The sequence below is a fragment of the Poecile atricapillus genome, chromosome 9, assembly GCF_030490865.1.
Source record: "Poecile atricapillus isolate bPoeAtr1 chromosome 9, bPoeAtr1.hap1, whole genome shotgun sequence".
NCBI classification, from domain to species: Eukaryota; Metazoa; Chordata; class Aves; order Passeriformes; family Paridae; genus Poecile; species Poecile atricapillus.
Window position 1 is genome coordinate 3,206,220 of NC_081257.1, and position 19,845 is coordinate 3,226,064.

A 19,845-nucleotide genomic window follows, 5' to 3' on the forward strand; every position below is an offset into this window, starting at 1 on the left:
CCATGTCCTTTGGTAACAAAGCACACTGATGTAGTATGCTGTGTGGATAGAACAACATCCTTGTGCCTGTGTGTCTGCTGGCTGGCACTGGCTGAAAGGGGACAGCAGGAGAAACAATAACATGCTTCTGTCCTGGGTAAACTGAGGAAAGTAGAGGCAACCCCATAAAATAGCTTATCACAGGATGGGGAAGGTTGGAGGGGACCACAGTGGGTCACCTGGTGCTCATGCTCAAGCAGAGTCGTTCTTGAGCACAGGATTGTGTCCACAGACAGTTCTGGAGTATCCCCAGTGCAGGAGTCTCCCCACCCTCTCTGTGCAGCCTGACAGAAGTTCTCCCCTGTGGAAAGGTAGCTCGTAGGTGACTGTACCCAGTGGCTGAGGGCTTTGGCTGGATGGCAAAAACAAAGAGTGCATCAGCCTGTACTTTGGGCTTCATTCCAGCCTGCTGAGCATTCCTCACCCAGCAGGCATGAGCCTGGGACAGGAGGCTGGCTTGGGACTGCTTGAGCACAGGACATGGGAGAGCTGGGCACTGCATCCTTCCCCAGCTGTGTGTCCATTGTGCTCATTGACACCGGGGAAAGCCTGGAACGACAGCTCCTGATGGCTGAGGAAAAGTTCTCTGTCTGCTGGGCAGCCTCCCTCTGCTGGGATGGGCCATTGTTTCCTGCTGTGGGGCGCTGGGTCAGACACTGCCCATGCTGTGCCACACTGCATCTGCACAGCTCTGCACAGCTCATCTGCACAGCTCTGAACAGCTCTGAACAGCTCTGCACAGCTCTGCACAGCTCTGCACAGCTCTGAACAGCTCTGCCCAGCTCTGCCCAGTTCTGCACAGCTCTGCACAGCTCATCTGCACAGCTCTGCCCAGTTCTGCACAGCTCTGCCCAGTTCTGCCCAGCTCTGCCCAGCTCTGCCCAGTTCTGCCCAGCTCTGCCCAGCTCTGCCCAGTTCTGCACAGCTCTGCCCAGTTCTGCACAGCTCTGCCCAGCTCTGCACAGCTCTGCTGCCCAGATCTGCCCAGCTCTGCTGCACACCTCTGCACATCTCACCTGCCCAGCTCTGCCCAGCTCTGCCCAGCTCTGCCCAGTCCATCTGCCCAGCTCTGCTGCCCAGCTCACCCACCTGGGGAGGCGGAGCAGGTAGAGGGCAGCACGGAAAAGGTCAAACAGCAGATGTGGGAAGAAATTTTTTATTTCCATTTTAGTAATATTAAGATCAGACAGACTTGGAGCACTTGGTAGTGGATCACAGGTTTGTGACATGCAAATTATTGCTAAGCTTTCAGTAGACAAATGGACACAGGGAGAGCCCTGGGCTCCTTCTGGCACTGGACAAAAACTCAGCTGTGAGAACAGGTCCTGTTTCACCTGTGGAGCCCTGGGAAGGGGTCAGGGGACACCGGTGCAGCTCAGCAGTACTTGTGTGTCCTGAGGCAGGGGTGGGATGCTCCCTTACACCTGAGGGTGTGCAGATTCCCTCTTTCCTCTGACAAGGCCTGGCAGATGGGGAAATCCAGTGTCTTCTTTTTTCCCGCATATTTTTCTCGATTGTGGGTTTTGGGGTTGGTATTTGGTCAGCTCTAGAATATTCCCCATTTTCTCCTGTCCACCTGCAGAGTGAAATGCTCCAGCTACATTTAGCCCTCTCATTAGCCTGAATCTTACCCTTTTTCTACGTGGTAGTGAGAATTTGCATTGCTGGGAAGAGAGTTCTAGGTCAATTTATGTAATAAGTGGGAGAAGGTGTCAGAGCTCTTCACCTTCCCTGCTTTTCTCCTGGCAACTGCAGACTGTTCTCTGTGTGCCAAATCTCCATCTGCAGAGAGGAGCAGAGCCCACCATACAGGACTAATTAATGTCTGAGAATTCAAGTTTCTATACAGCACACAAATCTGTGTTTCATGCCACAATTGCAAGTCCTAGAAATATCCCTGATATTTGAACACTTCAAAAAGCAAACCACTTAAAGATCAAATGCATCCATGAGGCTGAATTATTAGTGAAGTGTGATTTGTAAAAATAAAACCCCAGGAATTCTATTGACAATAACTATCTGGTTTCTTATTTTAAAAGTTGTTTTTTTTTTTTCAATCATTCTTAACCAAAAATAAATTAATTAAAAGAACTCATTATGGTTGCTTGTCTGTCAGCTTCCTTTCCCTCAGAAATCTCAGAATATAATTACCTGGTAAACCTTCTCTTATTATTTTTCTTCATTTACCTAAATTTTAATTACAAAAACATATGGTATATTTGTATGAGCCTAATATTTGAGGAAGCAGCTTGGCAGTAGTGGTGACCAGAGTCCTTTTGTGAATTTACAGAGCAGAAATGTCACAGCTGTCACAGGGCACAGCCTTTGGCAAAGCCAGTCTCTGACCTTACCTAGGGGTGAATTATAGAAGTTTGGGTTGAAAAGAATCTTAAAGCTCATCTCATTCCTAACCCTGCCACAGTCAGGGACACCTTCCACTGTCCCAGGATGCTCCAAGCCCCATCCAGCCTGGGCTTCCAGGGACCCAGGGGCAGCCACAGCTTCTCTTGGAAGCTTCTTCCAGGACCTCCCCACCCTCCAGCCAAGAATTCCTTCCCCATATCCAGTTTACCCTGCCCTCTGGCAGTGGGAAGCCATTCCCCCTTGTCCTGGCACTCTGGGCCATTACCCAAAGTCCCTCTCCAGCTGTCCTGAAGGACCTTTGGGCACTGGAAGGGGCTCTAAGATCTCCATGGAGCCTTCACCTCTCCAGGTGAGCACTCCCAGCTCTCCCAGCCTGGCTCCAGAGCAGAAGGGCTCTAACCATCCAATTATTTTTGTGGCTTCCTCTGGACTGGCTCCAATAAGTCAATATTCTTGTTGTGCTGAGGCCCCCAGAACTAGCCAGTGCTCCAGGTGGGAGCACAGATGGGTTGAGATCCGATTTTCCCTCTGTCTAGGCTAATTCCGAGTGTTCACAGTGAATCATGGGGTCAGTATCCATAGAGTGATGACTGAACTGACTGGAATAAAGAAAAAAAACACAAAAAAGATAACCCAAGGTCGTGAGGCTTGTCAGGTGTTGTGACCTGCAGTGCTGTACATGGGTGGGCTGTGTGGTGATTGCAGTGGCCACACATGAGTCGGTCCCCGGTCATATTTTGCATTTGAGGAATACTGAAAGATACAGTGAGCAAAGAGTATCCAGTTCCCTTCAAGTCACCTTCCCTTTGCTTGCAGCCGTGATAATTGGATGCTTGGCACATCCTGGATCCAGAGGATGGAGCTGAGGCCCGTGCCCTACACCCACCCCACAGCTGTGCAGAGCCAAGCACTCGTGGAGATGCTCTGGGGGAGATGCTCTGGGAGAGATGCTGGGGAGGGATGCTGAGGAGGGATGCTGGGGAGAGATGCTGGGGAGGGATGCTGAGGAGGGATGCTGGGGAGGGATGCTGAGGAGAGAAGGCTCTCGGGGACGCTCTCGGCGGGATGCTCTGGAGGGGATGCACTCGGGGCACGCCTGTCGGGAGGATGCCCTGTGAGGACGCTGTCGGGGGATGCTCTCGGGCCCGTGCGGGCACCTGTCGAGGGGCGGGCGTTGCGGGGCGCGGAGCGGGGCGCGGGACCCTCCCATTGTCTGCGGCGGGGCCGGGCGGGGCAGGGGAACCGGGGGCCGAGGACGAGGGGCGGCCGCCCACCCTCCGCAGCCTCATTGGCCGAGCGCCGGTGCCTTAAATGGGCGCCGCCCGGGAGCGCTCCCATTGACAAAAAAGCGGCGACGCTGCCGCAGGGCGCCCGCGGGCAGGGGCGCGGAGCCGGCGGGCGCGGAGCGGGAGGCGCGGCCGAGCCGGCGCTGCGGCGGGGGCGGGCTGCGGCAGGGGCGGGCCGAGCCGAGCCGCGGAGCCCCGCACCGGCAGCGGCTCCCCCGGCCCCGCGGCGCGGCCGGGCAGGCGCACGCTCGGCGGAGCCGCCCCTCCTCCGCCTTCCCCCGCGCATGGCGCTGAGCGCGGCAGCCCCCGGCTCCGCACGTGAGTAACGGCCCCGCCGCGCCTTTGTGCGCGGGCCCGCCTCAGGTGAGGGGCTGCACCGCTCCGGCCGGCGCTCTGGGCCGCGCCCCTGCCGGGCACCGGGGACAGGGGGGGGGAAGCCCGGTCAGAGCGGCCGCGGCCCGGCCCGGGGGCCCGGCTCGTCGGAGCCCCGGGGCCGGGGGAGGTGCCCGGGGGCCGGGCTGGGCCGTGGCGGCGCCTCAGGGCTGCGCTCTGCCCCGCGCAGGTGGCGGCGCGGGCGCGGCTCGCGGTGACTCCCCCGGGCCGGGGCGGCGGCGGGCGCTGAGACCTCGGCCTGGATGGAAACTGGGGGCGATGCCAGAGCGGCACCTCGGCGGGGCGGCAGAGGCGGCGGCCGTGGCGGGGTTCCAGCGACCGCCGAGCCCGGCGCTCACCCGGCCGCGGAGATCGGCGTGAAGATGGATGGGCCCGGCGGCGGGGGGAGCGCGGACACGGACGCTGCTGCAGCGCCGGCGGCCCCCGGGGCCCTCACCCCGCCGCCCCGCGGGCCCGGCTCCAGGGACCCCAAGCTGGTCCATCAGCGCTTCCTGCGGAGGAGCGTGGTGGACTCGGACCAGGAGGAGCCCGCCTTCGACCTGCCCGAGGCGGAGCACCAGCGGAGAATCATCCTGCCCCCCAAAACCAGGAGGATAATCGCGGAGCGGGCGAAGGCGGGGCAGGGGGCGGCGGAGGCGGCGGGCCGGGAGGCCGAGTGCTCCGAGGAGCCGCGGGCGACGCCGGCCGCGGGCAGCGCCGCGGGAGCCGAGGAGCAGAAGGAGGCAGGCAAGGATGCGGAGCGGAGAGAGGCGCAGGATGCTGCCAAGGACCAGGGCAAGGCTAAGAAAGAGGAGCCCGAGGAGGAGGCTGACATGAAAGCGGTTGCCACCTCGCCGGATGGCAGGTTCCTAAAGTTTGATATTGAACTCGGGCGGGGATCCTTCAAAACGGTCTACAAGGGTCTGGACACGGAGACGTGGGTGGAAGTCGCGTGGTGTGAACTGCAGGTAAGCCCAGCTGATTCTCCCGTGCTTTTTTTTTTTCCCCCTGCCTTATAAGACGGGAACTAAAGGCACCGTGCCGGTGTCATCCAGAGCAGCTCAGCCCTGAACAGCCTTTATGGTCACCATCGCTTAGGATCCAGTGTCTAACTATAGCGCAATATCCCCATTGGCTCCGGATCCACCACCTTATGTACACTCCTCCCACGCTTAACCCGCTCGGCCCGGCGCCGCCGCCGCGCAGGACCCGCCTGGCGCAGCCAAGGTCACGCGTGGCTCCCGTGGGAAAGAAAGGGCGCAGCGAGCGGGGATGCTCGGCCCGGCCCCAGCCCCTCCTCGGGCCAGCAGCTCCTGCTTCAAGTGACACCGACAGCCGGTGGTTTGAGTGCGTTTGCAGGAGGAAAATTTCCTTTTGTGTTACGGCTTCATGAAGGCTGAGGAGCTGCTCTCCCCCACCTTCCCTCTCCCCTGCCATGAAATTGTCACCGTTCCGGGGAATCATGCCTCGCAATATGCCCCGGTGCTTGCCTTTTTTTAGGCACCGTCTGTACGCTTTGGTTAGGTCAAAGACCCACCTGTCCAAATACCTTTGAAAAGGCGGATTTTTACATTAATGTTCTAGATCTTCAGAATGAAGTAGCACCATCCAGTAATACCTAAAGAGAACGAAGGTTTAGATGCTGTCTTTTGCCGTTACCCTGTTCATGGTGGGTTTTATAGCCTTTGGTAAAAATCACAGTCATACAGGCTTAATTTTCTTTTTTGCTCGTGGCGAAGCTTATAGTGCCTGTTAACCCTCACTTCTGTTGGCATCCATTGGAATGAGACCTACCTAAGAGAAAAACCAAATACAGACTTAATACTGGTTTATTTTCAGCCTGAGTTACTCTGTAACTGAGGTGAAAGGAGGTTTAACTCTTCCTTATAATTTGGCATCTTTAAACTTCCACTGGGTGGCTGAGCTTATGGCCTACAAGAGCATTTGAAACTGATGTGGAAATAATGTGTTATTTTAAGTCTGAGCTCCTGGTTGTTTGTTTATATTTTAATGATGGCCCAATCTGTTTGTAAATTACTCCTGGATGCCTGGGATAGCTGGGGATGGATGTGCAGCCACATCTTTATTCTGATGATTTCATTACACGATATAATCATAATTCACTGCAGTACTGCTCCCTTAATAAGAATTATGGGGAGCACTCCTCACTCTTCATAGTCGTGCATTCCCCAGCTTTTATCATGCGGGGATGCAGAACGGGAGACACAGCAGCCAGGCAAGGTGTGGTGGGCTGGTGGTGAGGGGAGGAGCCCCTCTCTCCTCCAGCCCGGGGGTCCAGGAGGGTTTGTGGGGAAAGGGAGGTCTGGAGAATTGTTATGGGGATTTAAAAGAGAGCTGCTTGAGGGTAGCCTGGGGCAGGCCCGGGCTTTGTCTGGCTTTGCTGGGAACTGAATCCGGAGTGTGTAAGGCTTCTACTCCAGCAGCCTGCAATCCACGGGGAATGGTGGCTGGGATGCTGGGATGGTGGCTGGGATGCTGTTGGAGGGATGGTGGCTGAGATGCTGTTGGAGGGATGGTGGCTGGGATGCTGTTGGAGGGATGGTGGCTGGGATGGTGTTGGAGGGATGGTGGCTGGGATGGGAGGGATGGTGGCTGGGATGGTGTTGGAGGGATGGTGGCTGGGATGGTGTTGGAGGGATGGTGGCTGGGATGCTGTTGGAGGGATGGTTGGAGGAGGCTGCTGCTGCTCCTGTCAGTCCATGCAGCCCAGACCAGCCCCATCACTGCAGAGCCATGGTACTAAAATCAGTGAGACCCAGAATTCAGCACGATGCCTGGTTGTCTGTGCTCTAGCAGGGGGATTGACATAGATGGATTTTCCATATATTTTCTGTAACAGAGCAGCTTTAGCGACCAAAGCCTGCCAAATGTATTGGAAAACATTGCTTGGAAATGCTAGTCTGGATTATTCTGCTGAGGAGGAGACTGGGAAGGGAAACTGCAGTGTGAAATCTTTCTTACCTGGTGAATGGCCTTCTTCTTAGTCACACTTGTTTAGGAGTTCTTGAACTGAGTGTGAAGAAATCTGTATAATGCTCAAATTCCCATTAGTTTTCACTGTATGTGCATCAACCCAAATCAGATCTTAATACTGCTAGATATTTTCAATTTAATACAGGATTTCCTTTAGGCCTCTAATTGTGGAAAGCAAACTATTGTTTGGCTGCTTTAGAGAAATTGGTGTGAATCCCCTGGAGGCAGGGGCTGCTGGGTCTCCTTAAACTTCTCGGTGTGCAGGTTTGAGTGATGCCGAGGTAATGTGAGATGGTATGTGACTTTGGAAGCCGGTACTTCGGGCTGGATTGGGAAAGCCTCATTGAATGACAAAAGCCTTTAACGACTACAGGATTAAAGCCTGTGCCTCTGGGCTGGATTTGCATGGAGGAGGCAATGGGAGAAGGTGTGAATAGCTGTGTTGTCTCCAGCTTTTTAACTTGTAGAATACTCTCTCAGTTCAGCTGGGGAATTTTAGGGAAAACATTCAGAGGGTGCTGTCAAGTAAATCACTTTATTCATGGCATTTTTAATTTTTTTTTTTTTTTTTTTGTGAGCTGTGCCAGTTAGATCTGCCCCGATTTGTCTTTTCTCTGCGCAAATTTGAAGTTCCCTATAGGCAGCAAGAGAGTGGAAGCCATCATATCACTATGCTGTTGGAGACAAAATGCCTTCCTCTGCAGCCTCACACCATCAGAACCCAGCCCAGAGCCTTTTGGTGGATAAATTGCTGCAACCTGTACTTTTTTTCCTCCTGGAGATGCACTTGTGTGTGTTCCGGTGTGAGCAGGGAAGTTCAGGCGGGCAGCGTTGGGGTTCCATGCAGGCATTAATCCCGTCCTGGCTCAGCGGTTTTCAGCCCACTTGTGCTGTTGCCTGTGTGTCTGTCTTTGTCCGTCTGTACAAAGGCCTCGCGAGCCATTCTTGTCCAGTGGCTTTATTTCATTGAAAAGACGGCTTTAGGGTTCAGAACTGAAGTCACAGCTCTGATTAGGGCGGGATCCAAGCGCTGCCCAAATGATGTGGGCTTTAGACCTGTCTGAAGAGGTGAAAGCTGTAGTTGAATACTAGCTAGAAAATAAGGCTATTGTTCCTTCATGAAGCTGAAGTGCCAGAGCAGGATTAGTGTGCCCTTGCAGTTTTGGAAGGGTTTGCATTCCAGTGTTTTCAGCAGCTATAATTAATATTAATTGATGGTGTACAATCGCTGTGTGGTGAGGCTTTGGCATAACAGTATTGCAGGGTTGCACTCCTAAATAAAATGTTGGGTCATGAATAAGGAATACAGGCTTTGCCACTCCCCTGCTTGCAAGCCAAATATTCCTTTTAGTGAGGTGAATGGTTTTAAAATGCCTGTCATGTTTCCCTTTGGGAATATATAGGGACTCTGCAAAGAGTCAGACTCGGTACTGTGAAATGCAGAGGCCTCACTGTACTTTATGGTTCCTGCTTGGACTGTGAATACTGCCATTGAATTTAAATTTTTTTGCTGAGAAATGGGGAAAGGTTGGGCTGTCTTATCCTGCTGTTGCAGGAAGGTGCAAGATGCCTGGTGATCATCACAGTCTCATGCCCCTGTATCAAAAATTCAAGGAGTTTTTTTTTTTTCCTGAAAAGGGTAGTAACTCCAGGATTTCCACTGGTGTGGCAGTTTGGCTTTTGTTAGTGTCCTTGCTGGCTGGCAGCGTTCATCTGATGTGGAAATAGTAGTAGCAGGTTACTATCTGCTGGTAATTTATTGGCCAGATAGACTTTGTAGCATAAATGAACAGAATAATGTAGAAAATCTGGGAGAATAAAGGAGACAGAGACTATACATGAAAGCTTGAGTCTGGTATTGCTGTCTGCTCACAGCAAATGAACTTCAAGATCAATTCAGTCTGTTTCCAGTTAATTCTTGTGAATGTGACTTCTGTTTAAATAGAAACAATTGGTTTAGCTGTGCTTTATGGTGTCAGTATAAAAGTGTGTGCCTGTATCACTGGTGTTTGTTAGCAGAGCTGTTGCCCTGGCATGGAGAAGCAGGGCAGGGTAGTGAACTATTAATAGACTGCTTCTCAAATTCAGTAAATGAAATAAAGCTAGGTCAGGCTTCACATTCTGCTTGTGAATCACACAAGACTCCTTTCTTTTGCTTTTGAGCACATTGTGCCTCAAGGTTGGTTGTGTGCTCTTTTAATTCTGGTGAAACTCTTCATGCTAAACGTGCGGGTCCAGTTGCCATAAGAGGAAATTACTTCAAATCAGAGCTTGGTGTAAAGGATATTTCTGGCCCCTTGGTCATCTTATATCCACAGGGATGGGGGGTGGAAAGAGTTGGTGTTGCAAGCTGTCACCGCGGTGATGCTTGCAATTGATACGCAGTCTGACATGAGTGACGTTCATGCTGGTGGTATGGTTTTGTGGCTGGGGTGTGACAGAGGTTTAGGAGTTCAGAGGAGATGGTAATGATGTGCTAAAAGATGCTGGCTGCTGAGTTAACGCGTTTTGATAGTCTGAACGATTAGAGAGACTGCAGAGGTTTGAAAGTGTCTCCTAGAAGGTAGAACCCCTACTGTAAGGGTTGGGTATGAAAGTATGGTTGAGGAGGGAGGCAGGGATAAATCTCTCCTGCCTCAGGAGCCTCCTGCAGTGGTTCATGTGGGTCCAGCGCTGAAAAGTTTGGGTTTCAGATTAGCCACGATGTGGCTGTTGATGGCCACACACTCACTGTGTGTGCATTACGCTCTGGGCTGGGTCTGCTGGCCAGAAGATGTAAATATGAGCTGAGTGCTGATGCACGATGGCTGGACAGGCCACAGGCATGAGGCAAGGGCAGCCAAAGGTGTGTCACACAAGATGTGACACTTGGCACTCCTTCTAGGAGAGACATCTTCATTGTGCTGCAACAGGAGGGGCTTGCAGATAGCAGCCAGAGAATATCCAGAGGGGTCACGTGGCAGCAGAACTGGTTTGCTTCCTGTTTAATTTTATATATATGAAGTTATGTTTGGAAATGTGTCTTTTCCCTTAAGTGACGCTTGTGGACAGCATGGGTGCTATCTCAGTGTTGATTTTGGTGTGCCTGAAACCCAGGCTGGCCAAGAAGGGCAGCAGAGGATTTTCCTTGTGGTGTTGATAAGTCAAGTGGAAACAACCTTCTTCAGTCCAGTACCTTGCTATTCCTGTGTAGCTCTGAAAGGAGGGAGCAGCTCTCTGATCCTGCTGCCCTCCTGCCTCCTGGGAAGCAGAGGAGGCTGTCCTGCAGGAGGGGTCTCAGCTGCTTTCTCCAGCACTGCCTGCTCTCTGCACCAGTGCAAGAGTACTTGTGCATCCTTCTAAACCCAGTTTCTACATAAACCACAAAGCAGAGTCCCTCTGATGTGTGACTGGTCCCTTATTCTGGAATGCACTGATCTTCAAACCATAAGCAACTTCCCGTATCCCTGATTAAAATCTCATTGTCCTCCAAAGGAATCAGGTCCATATCTCATCCTGGCATGCTTATCCCAAACAGTGTGTTTGTTGGGAATTTTGTCCTTTCAGAATTAGCTGCATAGTTTCTGAGTGATTCTTTTGACATGCAAATGCCCAGGCCCTGTAGAAGACACTGGGAGTTTGGGACACGGAGTAGATCACATGAACAAGATCCTGCTTGTTCTCCCCTCTCCCCTGCCATCACCTGTGCTGTGGATACAGGTTGACACATGTAACTGATCCTCTAAGCCTTAGGAAGCCTATTGTTTCCCAGCTGGTTGTCTGTAGCAATTGGTGAACCTCGACTGAGTTTCAAATCATCTGATAATAAATGTTCACTGAAAACTGTCTGGAGTGACTCTTGGGTGATGTGCAGGTAGCGGAGGGTGGTGATGTCTCTTCTCAATCCCTTCAAGAAATATAAGTAAACTCATACCTGTACTCCTCTTGAATTGTATTTTATGGGAGATGCTCCATCTTGGTCTTGAATGCTCGTATCTGTGCTTTCAGTTCATCATAATCCCTAAAATGCTTTAAAAAAAAAAATTACACCCACTGGAAAATAATTTTACTGTATAGTGTAAATACAGTAGTGTGGCTGTGTGATACAGTGATTAAATGTGCAGTGGGGGTAACAGGAAAAACGAAAGGCCACATTCTGGGAATGTCCATCTTGTTTAATTTGTCAAGGAAGGAGTAACTGAAGACCTGATACCATCTGTTCTTCAGTTGTTTGCTGCAGAGGGCTGCATGAACTCTGGGTGAAACAGAGAGGAGAAGGCAGGGCCAAGAAACACTGGGGGGAGATTTCTAACTTGGCCATTTGATGTGAATTCAATCTGCTCTTCATTCTTGACCTTTCCTTTAAAGGAAAATTAAACACTCTTAGAATGGTACTTGGTCCTGTGATGAATCTCAGTACCACCTGACTAAAGTTAATTTGAGTTTTAATGTAATTTTTGGTTAGATAAGTAAACTTAATGGCTTTGATTAATATTTTTTCTACAAAAAATGAAAACCTAAAAGGAAGTGAGCATTTTTTTGTTACCAGCCAGTCCTTCTTTGTAATGCTTTTGGTGTGGGGGGGAAGGCAGTACAGTAGCTGGTCACTAAAGCTATTAATTAATCTTTTTCAGATTCTGGAAGTCCTGATATAGTCAATCTCTCTCTGTTTTAGAGGCCTTTAGTTTCATCATAGTTCATAGAATTTAAATGTAAACCTATATGGATGATGGCCACCTTACTGTTTGTTTGGGGATTTTTTTTTTGTTTATTTGTATATTTATGTGGTTTTGCAGAACTGTCTGGTATTTTCCATTAACTTTTTAGCAAAGCATGAGCCTTGATAAACTTGAAGCGCTTCAGAACTGAGCATGATAATGTGATGTTCTGTATTCCTGAATTAACAGGGCTTGTCCAGAGGCAGTGTCAGTGCATCTCACATGCTCAAAATTGCCTAAAACCCAGTCAGACTAAACAGATGGGGGAAGGGCTTTTTTCTTTAGCTGAATAATAAAATTTGTTCTATATTCTATAAAATAAGGCTTTACTAAAAAGAACAGACGGCAGTTGGTCACCTCACGTATTGAGAACTTGAGTATTGGTTTTACAGAAGCAGCATAAGCCAGGCACTGCCTCTGTCTGCTTCTGAAATGGATGTTCCTTTCTCTCCCTCGTGCTCAAAGGATTAAATTGTGGTGTTTATTCCAGATTTTTATACAATAAGCAGCTTTTTCACATTGCCTTTCCTGATGCTGGATTGTCTCAGTTAGAAGAGCATTTCAGGTGCCCCACTGTGCTGGCCAGAGCTGCTGCAGCTGTGGTGCTTGACTGAACAGAAGCAATCCTACTGTCCAAACAGAACCCTGGGGAAAGCAGGGGGGAATCACAGAATTTCCAGTGGATGGAGCTCATTGCTGCAGGCCTCTGCTGAAACACAGGAATCAGTTTTACAAGAGCCAGATATTATCAAAATGGGTTTGTTTTGTTCCAGGCTTTGCTGATTAATTAAGAAAAACAGGCATGGTTGTGTGCATCTGAACTTGTTTTGTTTCTCTTTCATATCACTGTGTGTCTGGAGAGTTGTTGTAGATAATAAAGCAAGTGTTACACTAATGAAATGGACTTGCTTTTATCTCAATTATGATAACACTTATATTGCTAAGAATGGCAGAATCTTTCTGTCTTGAAAGCACAAAATTGCAGGAGCCATGCCCCTCGCTCTTTCCTTGGCTGCCAGGGTAGGTAAAGGCTTCAATGAGCTTTGCACACGCCAGGGGAGCTGGGAATGAATCGCCCCTCTTGGTGGAAGTTCTTTAAGTTTGGCCATTGTGGGAGGAGGGATGGGCAGTACCTCTTCCAGGTGTCGTGTAAGAGGAGGGTAGGTGCCTTCACTGAGCTCTGTCTCTGTGTGATGGGTGTGTGTTTGAGGAATGGCTGAAGAGTTCATTTCTGGGTCCCAGCTGTGTTCACATTCCCAGGCTGAGGCCATTTGGGGCGTGTGCTGAAGGCTGCAGCTCTTGAAGGCAGCTCACCTTGAGGAAAGGCACAGAGCCTTCACTGTGCTGGCAGCTGAGGACTGGCTGTCAGAGCCCCAAGTGCCTTCAGCAGAGTGCATTTGGACCCAGGTCAATTTTATGCCTTATTTTTACAGTCTCATGTTAAATTAAACTGACTGGATAGATTCCCACGTGATAGGAGATACTGCTGTGGAGGCACACTGCAGCTTCCTCGAGGCTATAGACAGCTCTGAATCCCTCTCTGAGCAAGAGGATTAAGCCTTCTTTTCAAAGTACATAAAGAAGAAACTTGTAGCAAATAACTGTGGTTAGGAGAGGGAAGTGAGATGTCTTTAACTTGCTGGAATAAATGATAATTTTTATGTTTAGGATTTGACTGCTTACATTTGTCCCCACTCATGAGCACTCTGCCAGGGCCCATTCTCCTGCCATGCAATAGGTACACAACGTCCCCACAGGGGCTCTGGTGTGCAAGGCTTTGATGAGAGGTTGACATCCCTTACCACGAGAAACAGTGCTTAAAATGTGTGTGATTAAAATGTGTGTGTATCTGTTCACTTGCATGAATCCAACATGTCAAATTTTTAACCAGTAAAGCCACAAAGCTATTAGAAAGGGTAATTCTTTCTCTAAGTAACACCAAAGCATTAAATATGGCTTCATTTACTGAAGTCTGGATATATTTTTTAAAATATATAGAAACCATTATTTTTGTTTGAGGGAAGGAGATTACAAGCTCAGGCTTATGCACCTGTGGGCTTCAAAGAAAGTTTTGTTGCATAGCTGTGTTTTGAGGCTTTTGTGTGTGAAATGAAGCACTTGGGATAATGAAGCCTGGGTATTCAAAAGCAGCTGCCTCAAGGAAGGGACTGAGGATTTGATTTTAGCCACACAAATATTACCCTGACAGCAGGGTAACTAATGAAATCCTCTGGCAAGTGGAGTCCTTGGTGCCTAAAATAGGATGTGAACTCCCCGTGTGGCTGCTTCAACAGTTTGGTTATTTCTGATAGTGCTCTTCCATGGGTTTTGCAGCTACCTGGGTTGGGCTTTTGCAAAGCTTTGTGTTCTGTGGGGCCAGCTGGAGAGTTTCTCCCTCCCTTTTCTATCAAGTTTACCAAATTTGAGAAGTGCTTTGTTTCCCTGTGTCGCTTTACTCTCTCACTGTATTGTGGAACATATTTTCCTCAAGAGACAAAGGCTGAAAATCAATCTTTGAATGTGTTTTTGACAGCCACTAGAAATAACAAGGATGAGTTTTCTTACTCTAACAATCACACAATGGTTTGTGTTAGAAGCCACCTTAAAGCCCACCCAGTGCCACCCCTGCCATGGCAGGGACACCTCCCACTGTCCCAGGAGCTCCCAGCCCTGTCCAGCCTGGCCTTGGGCACTTCCAGGGATCCAGGGGCAGCCACAGCTTCTCTGGGCACCTGTGCCAGGGCATCCCCACCCTCACAGGGAACAATTTGTCCCATAAAAGAATTCTTGATCTTCATAAGTTGGTTAAGATGATGCAAGATACAAAACTCCCAGTGATTTTGTCTGTATTTTTGTTGGAGGATACATCCTTCACTAATTTATAATCTATTGACACAGCAAAGTGTTTAATTGTGTGACTTAAAAAAAATGGATGAACTGGTTTAACTGGAAGATCTTACATATGCTGGAATGTTAATTAGTCATAGAGGTCTAAGACAGATGAAAAATTAGTCATGAAAACCTGTTCACCTATTTTTAAGGTATTCAGTTTAAGGAAAAAAATTAAAAAGAACTATACTGTTTCTAAGGTGCTTGTGTACCAAAGTTTTAACCCCCCTGAGGCAGGGTTTATACAAGACAGAATAAGCATTCTGTCTAGTCTGTTAAGGATGTGACATATTTTGAAATGTAGTAACATTCCCAGAACAGAAGCTTTTATTCTTAGGCTGCCCAAAATTTCCATTTAAATATAATTGCATGCACTGATCATGCTGGGGTGGTGGCAGGTCTTAAGAATCTGGCAGGATCAAAGTGAGCACACAATTTTTTTAATTGATGGGAGAGATGGAAAGCAGCACTGTAGCTGTGTAGAGTATGCAGCAGTGTGTAAGCCTGGACTGGGGCTGTAATCCCCACAGGGGAAATCTTGGTGCAAAATCAGCATGTTTGCAAATATATGTACTTTTATAACATTGAGAGTTGCTGGTTCTGGGGGTTGACTTCTCCTTAACCTTTGGTATGGAGGTGAAAATACAGGTTCAAATACTTCCTTTGCTTTTCAGAGAGTATTGTGGTAATTCTAGCTTTCTTTATCAATCTGGTTTAAGGAACTTTGTAGCTGCTCTCTGGCTTCATTTTTTAGTATTACACCTTGTTCAATAGCTTATGTGGGGTAAATCTGGGAACAACACTGCACGTGGAGGGGGAAATCCCTAAAGAGATGGCTGTGGAGTGATTTGACTTGATTTAGGTTGCTTTGGTCTCACTGTTGAGTTGCTGTTTTCTTCCATATTCATGGCAAGTGTTTCCCCTTTGTTTTCTTGGGCTTTGCTTAAGGCTTGTCCCTAAGATGTTTGTGAGCATTCCTTTAAAAGGCCACACATGTGTGCAATAGTTACCACAATAAAGATAAAGTGTTTGGACAGGTGACATAAATACAGGAATCTAAATTTTTTCAGTGTCCTCCTAAATTTAAGAACTGGTAAATGAGATTATGGCAATGAGTATTATTCTTTGTTGAAAGGTATTTTGAAGCACCTTTTTGGGGTTTGAAAATTGATTGTAGTATGTGGCATTCATAACAGAATAGGTAATGTGCTTCTGGTAGGTTGAATGATTTTAAATGAGAATCCTCTTTAGCTTGTGAGTTCTCAAGTGCTTTCTTTAAAAAGTGCCTGGAGTCATTTGGGTGGACTGTGAACTGGTTTGGTTCTACCTAAGGTTTTTACAAACATATGGAAGTTTCTTTACTCTGCAACTGATAAATCAGCTTTCCCGTGAGTGCTCTATGTGAGACTGTACTGATCATTCACTCATACTCTAAGGTGCTAGAAAGTTAAGAAATTTGGGGTTTAAAATGGATTTGCAGCTCCAACAAAACTTTTGTTTCATTACAGTCAATAAATTTTTCATGACAGTTCTAATTTTGAAGGCTCCTGAAAATAGAGCTTTAAAATATTTTAAGTGAATCGCTTCACGACTCACAAGTTTTTTTCCCCATCTTTCCCCAGAAAATGTCTGGGCTTTTGTATGGGATGGTAGTCCATGTCTAGATCTTGATGTTTTATTATTATCACTTTTGTGATATTGAAACCATGGACTTTCATGAAGAATCCACTGAATCTGATGTCAAGACTAACCCAGCCTCCTGCTGCAAAAAGTCCTTTGTTGAATCCCTCAGAGCATCCTTTTCTGAGAGATCTAGAATTTAACTACAGCTACTTAGAACCTCTTAGAACTCCAACTTGTACATTTTTAATCTTGTAGCCTAAATTAATCTACAAGAGCTGGAGTATTTAGTGTATTTTTCATCTTGTAGACTAAAATAGAGATACCAAATGGGTATCCCTGTTATGAAAGGATCCCAGTTTACTGATGTCACAGACAATATTTTAAAATACTCTAGCTGAATTTTAGGCTTGCAGACTAAAAAAAGAATGTAATTTGCAATAAATTATATTCTGTTTGTTTCAAGTATGCTAACAAAAACTGAGTGATCTCAGAGAACTTGCTGATCTAGAGCTTGATGAAAGCCAAGCTTTTGTCCAGCTGGAGGGCTCTGCATAGTGTGCTGCTGCTTCTGAATCCCCAGCGAGGCTGCCCACTGCTCTAGTTCTTTGCACTGCAGAAGAGAAATCCCACAGATTATTTCTATAATCAGGTTAACTGAAAGAGTGGAAAGGGTAAGGAGAAATTTTCTGGATTTACAGTTAAGGGAGAGTTGGAAGGACTGATGTGCCTGTGCTGTGTCTCGGTAGCCAGCAGCTGGGAGTGCATCAGGGCACCAGTGCCTGCAATGCTCTTTTCATAACATATTTTTTACGTGTATATTATTACAGGGGGAATGAATGTGTTTTTGTCCCATGGAAATGTCTTGGAAGAAAGGGGTGTGATAAGAAAATTCTCTTCAGCCAGCTTTGTCTCAGTTTTCAGGGAAAAAACTCCCTGACTCTCAGGTGAATGTCTCCCACTCTAGGAAAGGTAATGGGAATTAAACACAAAAAAGAAACTACCCTAGCATTGTTAGTTTTTTTCCTTTTAAAGTTCAGTAGGTAAAGGTGTTTATTTTTCACACTGTATTTCCTGGTTCCTTTCAGAATCTGCAGATTGGGACCGGTCTTTTACCTTTATCACCTGCATAGTTGAAAGTTGGAAATACTGAATCCTATTGCAGGCTGAGCCAACAAGACTTTTAGAAGAAATTGGTTGTGTGTGTTTATTAAGTTGCAAAATCTTATTTTTATATAAAATGTCTTAATATTGTGGTGCATGGTCTTGGTGTTTGGTGATTGTAGGGCTCCAGGTGTGTCATAGCAAGACCAAGGACTCCCTTTGGTTATCCATGGGGTCCACATCAGGCAGGTCTGTCAACTGAATCATACCCAAGCCTCTGTTGACATATTTGTTCCCTATCTGCTTTTTTCTGTTTCATTCAAAACCATTTTTAAACTCAGGGTAATGTTCTGGAGGACCTAATGTGTAGTTAATTTTTTTTTTTTTTAAAAAAAGAAAAACCGGCTAAAATGCCCCATTGGGAATGAAGAGTCATCACAGAGCTTTTAATTTGATACCCAACCAAGCAGCCGTGGTATTTAATCCATCCTTGGAACAGCAGCCAACATATAAAAGCCACAATAAGAAAGTTATTAGTTACATCCTCCTCTCAGTTTAATGGGACATCCTCTAAACTAACCTGTATGGGCTGTGGTGGCTTCCTATAAATGTGGTTTAGTTTTTTCTCCAAGTTTTTAGTAAATAACAAGAAGCTGTCTGGGCTTTATGGGATAACTCATTGTGCTTCATCTGTTTATTTCCAGGTAATTGTTCTTTGTAATGGGTATCCCTATTGTAAGGGATTCCAATTACCAATGCCATAGAAAATATTTACTTATTCTGAATAGACCTATTCCTATAATTTCTTCAAAGTCCTGTTTTAAATTAGTTAAGCTCTGCTGAGTTACTTAAGAGGCGTTTTTTGTTCTGGATTTAAGTGCACACGTGTATTTTGTAAGAGATCATTTATATTCTCTCCATCTGTTTTGCATAATTTTTTAGGTTGAAGTATTCCTGAATTTCTTTGTCAAGAGCCTATGAATTAAATTGAGTGAGGAAATCTCTTCCTCACTTTACATAACAATTTAAATAAACTATTACGTGTCAAATAAAACTTTTATTATAATGAATGCAATGTGCATCATAAGACTTGGTTGTGTCACATAATACTCTGCAGTTAATGGAAGATCTGTCTGAAGTTAAAAATATGAAAAAAAATCAAGCAGATTCTTCTGTGACAGGCAGTAGTTCTCAGCTGTTGCAGAGAAATTGAAGCCATCTTCTGAGGAATATATTCAGATATATTTCTATATCATCAGAATGAGACTTGGACAGAGGTGGCTGTGGATGTGTCCATTGTGCCTGGTGTGTGGGGTGGGTTGGGGCACCTCAGTGGGGCTGAGCTCTGTCTGCAGGGCAGCAGCTTGGGGAGAGAGTCTGGCCAAGCATGGCCATGGGGCAGAGCAGGAAGGTGAGGATTAGCTGGGTTACCTGCTGTGAAATCTTGCTTTAGCAACACGTGTGTGGGTATTTTGGGGATGGGAGATAAACCATGGTGGGATCAGTGGCTGGTGGTGATGGTCACGAGGCTCCTGGTGGCCCTGTGGGCACTGCCCTCCTGCTCTATTGACTGGCATGGGCAGACAGAGTCACAGACACATTAAGGTTGGAAAAGATCTCTTAAGAACATCAGGTCCAACCATCCCCAGCACATGGTGGTCCATGTTCACCACTGTAGACTGTGTCCGCAAGTGCCAAATCCACACATTTTTTTGACACTTCTAGGGATAGTGATTCCACCACTGCCCCGGGCAGCTTTTGCCAGGGCTGAGCAACCATTTCTGTGAAGAATTTTTTCCTAATATCCAGCCTAAACCTCCCCCAGTGCAACCTTAGGCTATTTCTCTTGTGCTGTCTCATTTGTTGCCTGGCTTGTTACCTGCATAACTTGTTTCATGAATAACTTTAGCTGTTTGGAAACATGGAATTGTAACAGAGCCTCTTGTAAAGCAGGGCTGCAGGTCAGGCTGCCATTAGGGCGTTTTCTTCCCATGCACAAGTTGTTCCTGCACAGGCTCTTTGGTTGCCTGTGCTATTGAGGAAGAGGATGATTCATAGGAGAGGGTTCCTAATGTTCCTTCCTGTCAGAACTGCTGTGAATGTACATGGGGAAATGCAGTGAAAGCTGGTTATGGAGAGCTCTGTCCATGAGGAACAGGAGCAGCTGCCTGCAGCAAATTGTAGAAAAACCCTGAGTGGTGGAGAGCAGTGAGCTTGGCATTCCACACAGAGCAAAGGGAATGGGATTGTCCCAGACACAGATTGGTCTACTTGATCCCAAATGTTTGCATAATATTCAGTACTCTTTGGATACAGCAGAGGGAAAATGCAGCTCAGGAAAGAGTTAATCAAGGTTTTAAGATGAGTGAGCCGTGCTCTGCCTGTGCCTCATGGGGCACGCCAGGGCTTTCTGCCAGGTGGGTTTGCCATGGGCAGGTTATCCTTGGGGCTCTGCAGTAGCCTGGAACCTGACACCCAGC

General features: G+C 47.5%; 1 protein-coding gene across 11 annotated transcripts in view; it reads left to right on the plus strand.

Moving 5' to 3' along the window:
• The first annotated feature begins 3,844 nt into the window (after positions 1-3,844).
• Positions 3,845-19,845, plus strand: part of WNK2 (WNK lysine deficient protein kinase 2) — a 96,380-nt gene continuing 80,379 nt past the window's right edge. For 4 of the 11 annotated variants that reach the window (XM_058844876.1, XM_058844875.1, XM_058844874.1 and 1 more), the window contains exon 1: positions 3,845-5,029. In XM_058844876.1, the coding sequence (XP_058700859.1) occupies positions 4,325-5,029 (705 nt within the window). In that variant the 5' untranslated portion in view covers positions 3,845-4,324. The remainder of the gene's footprint in view (positions 5,030-19,845) is intronic. The other 7 variants (XM_058844880.1, XM_058844879.1, XM_058844871.1 and 4 more) reach the window with 3 other exon arrangements.